The 11876-nt window shown below is 39.9% G+C and overlaps 1 protein-coding gene across 1 annotated transcript; it reads right to left on the bottom strand.

The window, feature by feature from the left end:
* Positions 1 to 4737: 4737 nt before the first annotated feature.
* LOC113024605 (anionic trypsin-2-like) lies at positions 4738 to 9641 on the bottom strand. The gene is made up of 7 exons (XM_026171786.1): positions 9593 to 9641; positions 7903 to 8086; positions 7685 to 7727; positions 7482 to 7603; positions 5398 to 5459; positions 4990 to 5129; positions 4738 to 4896 (listed from the first exon to the last, which is right to left on the bottom strand). Exons 1-7 carry the CDS (start codon positions 9639 to 9641, stop codon positions 4738 to 4740), a joined length of 759 nt encoding a protein of 252 aa, XP_026027571.1.
* Positions 9642 to 11876: the final 2235 nt, after the last annotated feature.

The raw sequence follows: 11876 nt of genomic DNA, 5'->3' as shown, positions 1-11876 counted from the left end.
CCACCTCTCCCCCCTCCATAGAGCCATCACCACCTTCAAACACTTCACCTACAACACCCCCCTCCTCACCCCACACAAAAGAGGATTTCACACCACCTCCTCCCACCACAACTCTTCATATTCATGAAGCAGATGTGAGGAAGCAGTTTAAGAACCTGAATGCTCGGAAAGCTCCCGGCCCAGACGGTGTGTCTCCTGCCACCCTCAGACACTGTGCAAACGAGCTGGCCCCAGTGTTTTCTGACATTTTCAACTCCTCACTGCAGGCATGTCATGTGCCTGCCTGCTTCAAGTCCTCTACCATAATCCCTGTCCCCAAGAAACCTAGGATCACTGGACTAAATGACTACAGACCCGTGGCTCTGACATCTGAAGTCATTTGAGCGCCTGGTTCTCTCCTATCTCAAGACCCTCACGGCCCCCCTCCTGGATCCCCTGCAGTTTGCATACAGAGCCAACAGGTCTGTAGATGACGCCATCAACATGGCCCTACACTTCATCCTGCAGCATCTGGACTCCCCAGGAACCTACGCCAGGATCCTGTTTGTGGACTTCAGCTCTGCCTTCAACACCATCCTTCCAGACCATCTCCGAGGCAAGCTTTCCCAGATGAATGTGCCTGATCCCATCTGCCGGTGGATCACTGACTTCCTGACGGACAGGAAGCAGCATGTGAGGCTGGGAAAGAATGTCTTGGACTCCCGGACCATCAGCACCGGCTCCCCTCAGGGCTGTGTTCTTTCTCCTCTGCTCTTCTCCCTGTATACTAACTGCTGCACCTCCACCCACCAGTCTGTCAAGCTAATCAAGTTTGCAGATGACACCACCGTTATTGGGCTCATCTCGGACGGGGACGAGTCTGCCTACAGGAGGGAGGTTGAACGTCTGGTGTCCTGGTGCAGCCACAACAACCTGGTGCTGAATGCCCAGAAGACAGTGGAGATTATTGTGGACTTCAGGAAGCACACAGCCCCACTCCCCCCCCATCATCCTGACTGACACCCCCATCACCTCTGTGGACTCATTCCGCTTCCTGGGTACCACCATCACCCAGGACCTGAAGTGGGAGCCCACCATCACCTCCGTCATCAAGAAAGCCCAGCAGAGGATGTACTTCCTGAGGCAGCTGAAGAAATTCAACCTGCCAACACGGACGATGATGCAATTCTACACTGCAATCATCGAGTCCATCCTCACCTCCTCCATCACCGTGTGGTACGCTGGAGCCACTATCAGGGACAAACAGAGACTGCAGCGTGTTGTGCGCTCTGCTGAGAAGGTGATTGGCTGCAGACTCCCATCTCTGCAGGACCTGTACACCTCCAGGACACTGCGGCGTGCAGCTCGGATCTCAGCTGACCCTTCTCACCCTGGACACAGTCTGTTTGACCTGCTCCCCTCAGGCAGGAGGCTCCGGTCCATTCGCACCAGAACCTCTCGCCATAAGAACAGTTTCTTCCCCTCTGCTGTTATACACATGAACAATAAACGTACGGCTGTCCCCACCACTAACACATGACCCTACGCTGTGTCCACTGCATCATTCCATGTTTGGCACTGATCACCACCTGCACTCATGTATATATCATGTATATATCTATCTATCTACTTAGCACTTTTAATTCTTATTCTTATTTTTATTTATTTATTTTATTTTATTTTTAATTTTTTTTTTAATTTTTAATTTTTTTTTTCATGTCTATTTAAGCGTAATTTATGACAGTATGTTTGCACTGAAGCACCACAGCAATTTCCTAATGTTGTAAACCTGCTCACAAAAAAAGCAAAAAAAAGCAAACTGAATGTGCTGATGTTACAGTGATGATGTGTCCTCAGTCATATTGTTCAACAATGTCTCCCTCAGCTGGACTGGTGAAAATTAGCAGACAGGAAATAAGTGTCCCCTTCAGTCTGGGCAGAATGAAGTGTTTAAATGAACTGGTTAAATATTGATGTTGAATTTCTTATTGACTTTTCGTAGTGGTGTATCCATTTGTCTTTTTATCTCTGATTGTTCTGTTTAGGATCATAAGAATAAATCATTTTGACCAATGATGTTGTGTGACATTGTGAGCTAAAAAGTTCAGCACTTTTTTAAAGCACTCTTACTATTTTGTTAGTTATACTCCAAAACATTGTTTGAATTTATGAACTTATGATGTTTTCAGTGTTTTGGATCAGGTCAGCTGAGAAAAGTTCAGACAAGTCGATGACGATGTGAAATCATGTTTGAGATTTCAAATCAATATTTCAGGTCATGTATCAAGTAAAAAGTCACTAAAGGCAGTTCAAGTCTGTTTGGTGCTTCATCCCCAAGATTTTATCTTCAGTTATTTTCTTGAACTGAAACTCTTATTGTTGTAAACTGCTGTGTTGGTCTCTACTTTATGTTGCAGGTTTAGAACCTGATCGCAACTAGTCTGAAGTTTACTCTGTTCTCTGTTGTGATTAATGCCAATAAAAAGTAACAATTACAAGCCTGTGTTCACTAACAGTGGCTGCTGCCTCAAAGCACATTGTGCGCTGTCTATCTTGCGTGCTGCACAATAGCGTTTAATATTTAGTATCTACTGTTATCTACTGCTAGCTAGTTTATTGTGATGGTGCTGTATTTATCATTTTTTGTGTTTTGTTTGTTTTCTCTTCTGTTTTTTTTTCTCTCCATACAGGTGATCCAGGTGTTTTGTTTGTTTTTCTTTCTTCCCCCCTTTCTCACCGTCTCTTCTCCCCTCTGTTTTTCTTTCTCTCCCTCTCTTTCTTTCATTCTTTCTCCCTGTCCTGTCCCCCAGTCATGTCTGTCCCGTTTGTAGCAACCGAAAATAAAATAAAATAAATACATAATTATAATAAAGGTCAATCAAATGGACCAATATGGCAAGGCCATGATGATCCACTCGGTAAAATAGATCCGCTTGGCATCTTTCTTGGCCTTAAGACAACAATTCTGATTGCTAAAGATCCAAACGGGACAAAAAAAAAAAAAGAGTCTTAAGCACAAGACATTTTGCTTCACCGTGGTTTATTAAGGTTTTACATTAACAGGACAGTTAATGCTGTCGAGAGTTTGCCTGAATAACTCATCTCCAGCTCCGGTAACTAACCTTCCCTAATACACACTCAACGTCTTTCATGCAGCACAACCAAAACAGTAACATTGTAACAGAGCACGATTAAAATATCATACAATATAATCACACACACACACACACACACACACACACACACACCGCTGATTGGCTGAAGTAGGGTTCAATAAAACTTGTTGGTTGTTGGTTTGTGCACTGCTCACCTCCACATTAAATAAACTGCTGCTCATGTGTGTTTGTAGGTTCTCAGTCATCCAGGTCATGGTTGTCTAAGGAGCCTGGAAAGAAAGCGACTTTACTTCTTTAAGGTTCTGGATGATGTTTAACTTCTTATCCAAGAAACGTCTTCACTTCATGAATGAGCTTCCTTTGCTCATGTTATACCTCCGGGCAGTTTAATTTAATGACCATGCCGTGCAGTGCTCTCAAACACACAGCAGAGGGCGCTATGCACATTCCCTGACGTTACAAGTGGAGGAGGAAACAAACAGCAGCATTGAAAGAGAAAACTGAGGAGTTCAAAACAAGTTAATTTAGTCTCTTATTGTAATAATAAACAATATTTAAACATCACTTTGCTGCTTCACGTTAAAAGAGCTCTGTGTGCTTTTACTGCTCAGTAGGAAAATATTGATGCAATTTAAAAGACGTTGTTTTAATTAGCATTTAATGATATCTACTTTGAAATGTTTTCACTACTTCACAGGAAATTTGAATGTGCTGCCTAATATGGAAAATGAATCATGATGAAATCCTGAAATCTATTCTCATATTAATTTTCTTTTAATGTTCTACAGGTCTAAAAATAAAAACCTCCAGTGATAGTAGGCAATATAAATATATATTTTTTTAAAAACTATATGTTATAGAGCTTTGATGAGGTGAAACACATTCTCAGTTTATTGGTTATGAGAATAGTTATGACAGTGTTTACGCGAGAAGCATTAGAGTGAAATAGTTTTGTGTAACAGCGACATCTGGTTTGAGTAATAGTGTCCATGAGCTTTGTGAATATTAAAAGATTAGTTTTCACTTTGGTCTTAGAAGTATAAAAATGCAGGACTGAAGATAAGATGGAAACAATGTATTATGAGATATAAAATACATATGTTCATATGTATTATGATTTTATTTTATTTATGTTCTGTTTTGGGGGGTGGGGGTTGTGTGATTAGAGTTCGGACAAAACAATGGACAGTTTCAAAAAATGCATTTTATCAACAAAACGTATTTTGATAGTTACTGTATTTATTTTAATGCCCTGTATAGTGAAGTGATTAAAAGAAAAGTTTATCTGCCACCAATGAGCCAACAGCCTCCACGTAAACATTTCCACCCCCAACAATCAACTCAGATTTATGAAGTTTATCATGTTCAGGCCCTGCAGCTGGTTGGTGGCATGTCTGATCAGAAAGCCTTTCTGCATCTTCACAGTGTGAGTCTGAGAGTTTCTCAACAACAGGATGAGCTGCTACACACCTGACACCACATTCAAACACACACAAGCTGCAAATCTAACACAATAATTTAGACCAAAGAAAAAGGTTCACAATTTGCAGTTAACATGAAGATATTCTAGAGCAGAAACAACACACAGCACACAAGTTTCATGTAGAGATGATTGTTTATTCTGGATGTTATTTTCATTCAGTTATTTTCCATTACTTTTTGGATAAATTGTCTGGTTTATCCATTTCATGTAAGAACAAACATTCACAGTAACAGCTGGTCTGGTACAGACACGTACACCACCGCCTTTGATTACACCATAAATCGTGTTGTTGTAAATCACTCCACCACCAGAATCACCCTGAGAGAGAAAAATATAGTTTGTGTTTAAGTTTCTTCCAAAAGATCTAAAACATACAGAGATGATACACAGTGATGTTAGCAGTCAACTTACCTCACGTATATCTACATTAGGTTCTTCCAGACACAGCCTGTTGTCATACGGCACATCTGAATAACATGGAGAGTTTCTGGTAGGCTCACAGTCAACAACATGCATGTCTGCACACTGGAGATGAGGTGGTTGGCCAGGGACTGGAGAAAAAAGCCAAAGAACAAAAGTCATTCATAACCTTTCAAAAACTAAAATCTTGAGGAAATTGATGTTTTGTCTTTTTTCTGGATGTTTCCAAATGATTTTTAAACAAGGAACCTGGCATACAGTATATCTACTATAAAATTTAAAATCTTTGTTTATATTACAGTAGTCAAATAAAACGTGAATGTAACTGTAAAACAGACACAGAAACCAAAATAAAGTCTAGCATAAACTGTGAAATAATTCATCAAAAAACTTTCTTACGTGTGTGGCCTGTCGCATTTACCCTATACCCACCAAGTCCTGCAACCTGAACGACGTCTCCTCTAGAAACAGACCAATAAATAATAATCAATTAATTTCAGGTCCATCCATGTGTTTTAAACATCAAATAAATTAATAAATCTCAAAATTTCAACTTTATTCTCAAAATGATCTATACTATGTTTTTTTTCTGGTCATCAAGTCGCTTCCACACAGCTTTACTAAGAAGCTTATAAACATGTTTGATTCACAAGGAAAATTCTGACACTTTCTGCTGCATTAACAACACACTGTCATTTACCTGCTACTGCCTCATGGCTTGGCTCCTTTTGTATGGGCTCAAACTGTGGTCATAAATACTTTGTACTTGTAAAGCAAATGTGTAGTTGTGAACTGAGTGTTGTAACCTTATAAACCAAAATATCTGAAAATTTTATGTTTGTGCATCTATAGATGAGAATTTTTGTGTGTGTAAAAAAGATTTACACAAGATACAATTTTTTTTAGTCAAGGTCTGCTTATAACACAAGAATGAACAAATTGAGAGCTGTTTTTTTACAGTCTTGGGATTTGGTCATCTTGATGAGCAAACAGTTCTCAAGCAATGCAGAATCCATGAATTAGGCGCAATCCTCTCAGCCATAGACTGTCAGCATTAGTCAGACAGGGCAAATTAGTATGATCGCAAAAATGGGTTGACGTCAGCAGAAACCCAGCAAACATCTACTCAAAATGTAAAAATACACTCAAAATAAAAGTTGAAGAGATGTTGCAGATCTTGCTACGATGTTGCTTTGAGTTATGTCTTTATGTCTAATCTGTTAAGTTGTGTTAAGCATATTAGATGGTGTTTAAAAAAACAAAACAAAGATACATGTGGTTACAGAGGCTCTTAACCTTCCTGCGATTTTATTTTAAGTGTTCGAGATGTTGCCTTCCCATCAACTCAAAGCAGGCTGGCCATTCTGATATCTGGCACTGACGAAGCATTTTCATCCAGAAAACTGCGACTCACTGGATATTTTACTTTTTCATGCCACTTTCTGTATACCCTAGAGATGGTTGTGTGTGTGTGTGTGTGCTATAAATAATATAAAAATATATAACAGCAAATTACAACGCTGGTGTTGCAAATCAAAGAAAAGTTGCAGAAACATTATGATTTGATCATCACTGTGCTATCGGTGCTGCTGTTTTTAATCTAACATGACAGCCACACATTGGAGATCTGAAACTTTAAACGGCGTACATTTAAAACAGGTCACTCACTGTTTTCAATGCCCATAGCTTAATAAAGAAGGCCAGGAAGTCACTTTATTTTGGCTCCAGATCAAATTGAAATTTTATAGATTGAACAGCTGATAAATAGTTTACAAATGTAACTGATACATTTTCTAATCTGTGTTCTATTAGCTGTATTTCCAGCAGTGTGAAGCAGAGCAGATTCAAACCAAACCTGTTTGCTCCTAAACTGATGGTGTTAGTAATGTATGTCTTAACAAGTTGCTTATATAAAACTTATTAGTTCAGCAGACAATCTATGTCATGTTTAAAGCATACTATAAATTAAATAACTAATGAAAATTTGATGCTTCCTGCTCATTTTACACGAAAACTCTGAACATAATCTCAACAGGAGCATATTTCCATGGTGATCTTACCAGGTAACAAGAGAGCCACCTGAAACACTGGAAACTTAGAAATTGGGCTCAGCGTGCATCACTAACAGATTAACCTTGCTTCACTGTCCACCACTCTGAAGCCAGTCGCCCAGAAGAGGGAGACTAAATTCTGAAAAGGCTGCCGACCCAGTACATCATAATAATATGCTAAAAATACAGAAATGTTATTGAAGCTGTGTGATTGGGTTAAAAACAGTATGTGGAATTCTGACTACTGCAATACAAAGTTAAAGAATTACCAATATAAAATTGTGACATTTAATTAAAAAACAAATAAAAAAAACAGTCATCTGGCACAGGTAATCATTGGGTAGAAAAAAATCAAAACATTAACATAAGAACCTGAAACATCTTATATCAGCATCTCAAGGATGAATACACAGTAATTTCATGAAAACTCACTTTTTAGGCGGGTTGTTACAGTCAGGTAAGGCTACAGGCTGAATCCCAGTCAGTGGCTTAGAAAGTTCCAGTAGCATGATGTCATGCTTTCTATTAAAGATATTTGTCTTCCATATGTTTTTCTTAAAGAAACTGAAGAAAGCTGTCTTCAGTGTGTCAAAGATGCCTTGTTTATAGGGCTTTTTCTTTGCCACTTTCTGGACCTGTCCTGGACCTGGATGAACTCCAACAATCACACTCAGATTCCTGCACAAGAGAAATAGTGACTGTACTATTAAAATATGAGAATGATGAATGTTGTTATTATCTTATTGTTGCTATGAAAAATTATTGGTAATTATTTTTGCTTCAGTATTTTAAGACACATTGCAGGACAATTTGTTAATGAATTTTCTTTATGTAAAAACTGTAGATTTCTCACCATCCACTCTCCTGGCAGTGAGCTGCAGTCAAAACCCACCGTGGATGGATCAGTGAGCCGCCACAGTACCTCTGTTTTTGTCCCTTTTGTGAAATAACTTTCACGTGATAGTGACGCTCATTTTGACAGTCGTGACCACCATAGATTCTCTTGCGCAAATCCACCACGGTGCTTACTGTGACACCTGAAATACAGTACAGTACAATAAATTGTTTTTTTTTTAACTTTACTTAAGTACAATTTTGAGGTACTTTACCTAAGTAGTTCTTTTTTTCTGACTACTTTTTACTTTTACTCCCTACTCTTCAGATTCAAGCTAAGTATAATTAGAATGAAAAAAAGTTAGCCTAAAGTTTGTATTCCCATCAACGGATGTTATGTTATTACATACAGTTCATTTAGTTTTGCACATAGAAAGAGATACTTTTTACATGAGTACATTTCAGAGCTGGTACCTTTCTACTTTTACTTGAGTAAAGAGTTGAATCAGTACTTCAACTTATACTGCAGTATTTTTTTAAAAGTAGTATTTGTATTTCTATTTAAGTACAGAATGTCTGTACTTTTGCCAACTCTGGTTAAAAGTGAATTCTGGGTTTCAAAAAAGAAAAGAGAGACAGGTGGAAATTAAACTCGTAGCAAAGCCCAAATAAAATAAAGTTTGACTTTCCCAGTATTAGTTAGCTCACTTCTTTCTACTTCTAGCAGAAAATATTTTGTTCTTTTTGTAGCCACCGTGTAATCGATGCTGGCGTCCGGCTTGTACATATAAATACTAAATCACTTACCTGCTGACCTGCTGCCAGGATAAAGACATTAAACCTCTGGCTCAGGCTTAGCTGCCCCAGTCCAATCTACTCATACCTACACTCCAGACACTGAGCCACTGATATCTGAAGAAGCAGCATTTTGCACACTGTGACTGTTGCAGGTGGGGAGAGCTTTCATTTAAAACAGATTAAAACCAATTTGAGTTCCACTAGGTCTCAAGACAGAGATGTATTTCACATTGCTAGACAATGTTTGAAAATTGATATTAAAGGGATTACTTAAGTGATATTTGTCAATAATTAAATTAAATTGTTTAAGCAGTAAAACATTCTTTTGCACCACTATATAGATGAGAATTTGAATTTAGATTTAAATTTGAAAAGTTCACACATATTTCTTTATTTGTATTTGGTGTGAGGTACGTAAAAAAACAAACAACCAACCAAACAAAACCAAAAAAAATCCCCACAAAAAATAAACACAAAACAAAACATCTAATAAAGTTATCATTAAAAACATTTAAATGTAAAAAAAGGCTTTCACATCTCTTACATTTCATATCAGTCATTATCAATAAATCTACTCATCTAAGCAGAGTAATGATCCATGTCTGTGCAGTGTTATACTTTAAGGATTGGCATGGTTTGCAATACTACAGTGGTGAGGCACAAAGTGCTATTTTTTTCACACAACTCAGAGTCCCTGATAGCAGCACTGGGACCAGACAACGAGCTTTTAAAAGAAAAGCTGTAAAAAGTCTCCTGAATGAAAAAAATCTCTAATAATTAAAAAAAACAAACAAAAAAACCCACAGAAGCCTAGAACCATGAAAGCAAAACTTGGTTAACGCAGATATCTGATTACAGTTTTTTAAAAACAAACACACACACATACGAAATAAGTGCTATTGTTGACTCACCAACCCACAAAAGAAGAAGGAGGAACTTCAGATGAGCCATTTCTGTCATTCAGCTTGCAGTGAATGCTGTGCTGGGACTTTTTAAACCTCTTCTCACTGTACTGGTGGTCATGGAGTCACCAATCACAGAGAAGAACTTTATCAACAACACTCCATTGGCTGGAACGTTCTTCATGCAAATATTGAATATGTCTTGTTTTTAAAAAAAATTAATGTGTTGCTCCTCGTTAATTACCTTGCTTTTCTTCCCGGAGAAAAAGAAGGCAATTAACCTGGAGTTTTTATAGAGCCAGACTGGGGAACTAAGCTCATGGTTTCATTCCACCTGCCAGACTGCTTTGGACATCGTGGCTCCATTAAAAACCAGGCACCCTAAAACTAAATCTGAGCCCTGGCTGAACGACACGACCCGAGCTGTCACACGTGAGTGCTGTCGAGCTGGGCGTATCTGACATTATTCTGTCAAACTGCCACAAGCTGCGTGTTTTATTTAAAACCACTAATCCTGTTCTTTGTGCACCACGTACTGACTGTATGGAGCCCTCGTCTGAAGCCTGTGAAAATTTTTTACACTTTTGTAGTGAGAAGGTCTCCTCCACCAGGGTCCAAATCTCTCCTTGTGCTCATGACCCCTGCTCTGCTGTCTTTGACAGGTTTGAGCCACTCTGTCCTCTTTAAAGGAGAATGTTGGTCGTTCTAAGCCTGCAGGGTCTCCAAATGATGCTGTCCCTCCTCGAGTCTTAAAAGCGGTGTTACCTACAGTTGGACCTTTGGTTCTCGAGCTGGTAAACCACAGTTTGATGTCAGGTGTAGTCCCTGGAAAATTTTAAACATGCTGTAGTCAAACCCCTGTTTAAAAAACCTGCTCTTGATCCAATGACTCTAGCAAATTACAGGCCCATCTCCAAACTACCGTTTCTTTCCAAAATTCTTAAAAAGATAGTTTACAGCCAATGAATGACCTTCCAGGGAAAGCAAAATGTTTTAGAGGTTTTTCAATCTTGTTTTAAACCCTTTCATAGCACTGAATAAGCTTTAATGACATATTTTTAGCTACTGACACTGGGAACTATGTTGTTCTTGTGCTTTTAGATTTGACAACTACGTTTGATACACTGGATCATGCCATTTTACTCTCTTGTATGGAGCACTGGGTGGGCATTAGGGGAACTGCACTGGAGTGGTTCATGTCCTACTTGGTGGGGCAAACTTTTTGTGTCAGTCTCTGTGACCATGTGTGGTCCTCCGCTGCTCTCTTGTATGGTGTACCACAGGGCTCAGTTCTAGGCGCCCTCCTCTTTTCTTTATATCTGCTCCCCCCTTGGTTCTACACTGAGAAGGCACGGCCCCAAACGAGAGGTTACCCAGCAGCCACAGAGCAGAGGCCAGAGGGGGTTGCAGTGACGTGCCCGCGGGCTCTGCCGGCAGCCGGATGTGCCAGAGAGGACCAAGCCTCAGGCCCAGAGGCCAGAGGCCTGAGGGCAACCCACACCCCGGAAGGGGCCCAGCTGGGCCACAGGCTCCACCAATCGGCCACCAAGAGTGAGGCGGTACATATATGAGCGCCCAGCCCCAGACACCAAGAGCCACCAACACTCCAATGTCTGAGGGCATCAGTCACCGGCAGGGAGTGTGGTGAGGGGATATACAGTGGGGCAAAAAAGTATTTAGTCAGCCACCGATTGTGCAAGTTCCCCCACCTAAAATGATGACAGAGGTCAGTAATTTGCACCAGAGGTACACTTCAACTGTGAGAGACAGAATGTGGAAAAAAAATCCATGAATCCACATGGTAGGATTTGTAAAGAATTTATTCGTAAATCAGGGTGGAAAATAAGTATTTGGTCAATAACAAAAAAACAACTCAATACTTTGTAACATAACCTTTGTTGGCAATAACAGAGGTCAAACGTTTACTATAGGTCTTTACCAGGTTTGCACACACAGTAGCTGGTATTTTGGCCCATTCCTCCATGCAGATCTTCTCGAGAGCAGTGATGTTTTGGGGCTGTCGCCGAGCAACACGGACTTTCAACTCCCGCCACAGATTTTCTATGGGGTTGAGGTCTGGAGACTGGCTAGGCCACTCCAGGACTTTCAAATGCTTCTTACGGAGCCACTCCTTTGTTGCCCGGGCGGTGTGTTTTGGATCATTGTCATGTTGGAAGACCCAGCCTCGTTTCATCTTCAAAGTTCTCACTGATGGAAGGAGTTTTTGGCTCAAAATCTCACGATACATGGCCCCATTCATTCTGTCCTTAACACGGATCAGTCGTCCTGTCCC

Source organism: Astatotilapia calliptera, chromosome 6 (genome assembly GCF_900246225.1).
Source record: "Astatotilapia calliptera chromosome 6, fAstCal1.2, whole genome shotgun sequence".
NCBI classification, from domain to species: domain Eukaryota; kingdom Metazoa; phylum Chordata; class Actinopteri; order Cichliformes; family Cichlidae; genus Astatotilapia; species Astatotilapia calliptera.
This window is presented reverse-complemented; position numbering and strand designations above follow the sequence as displayed.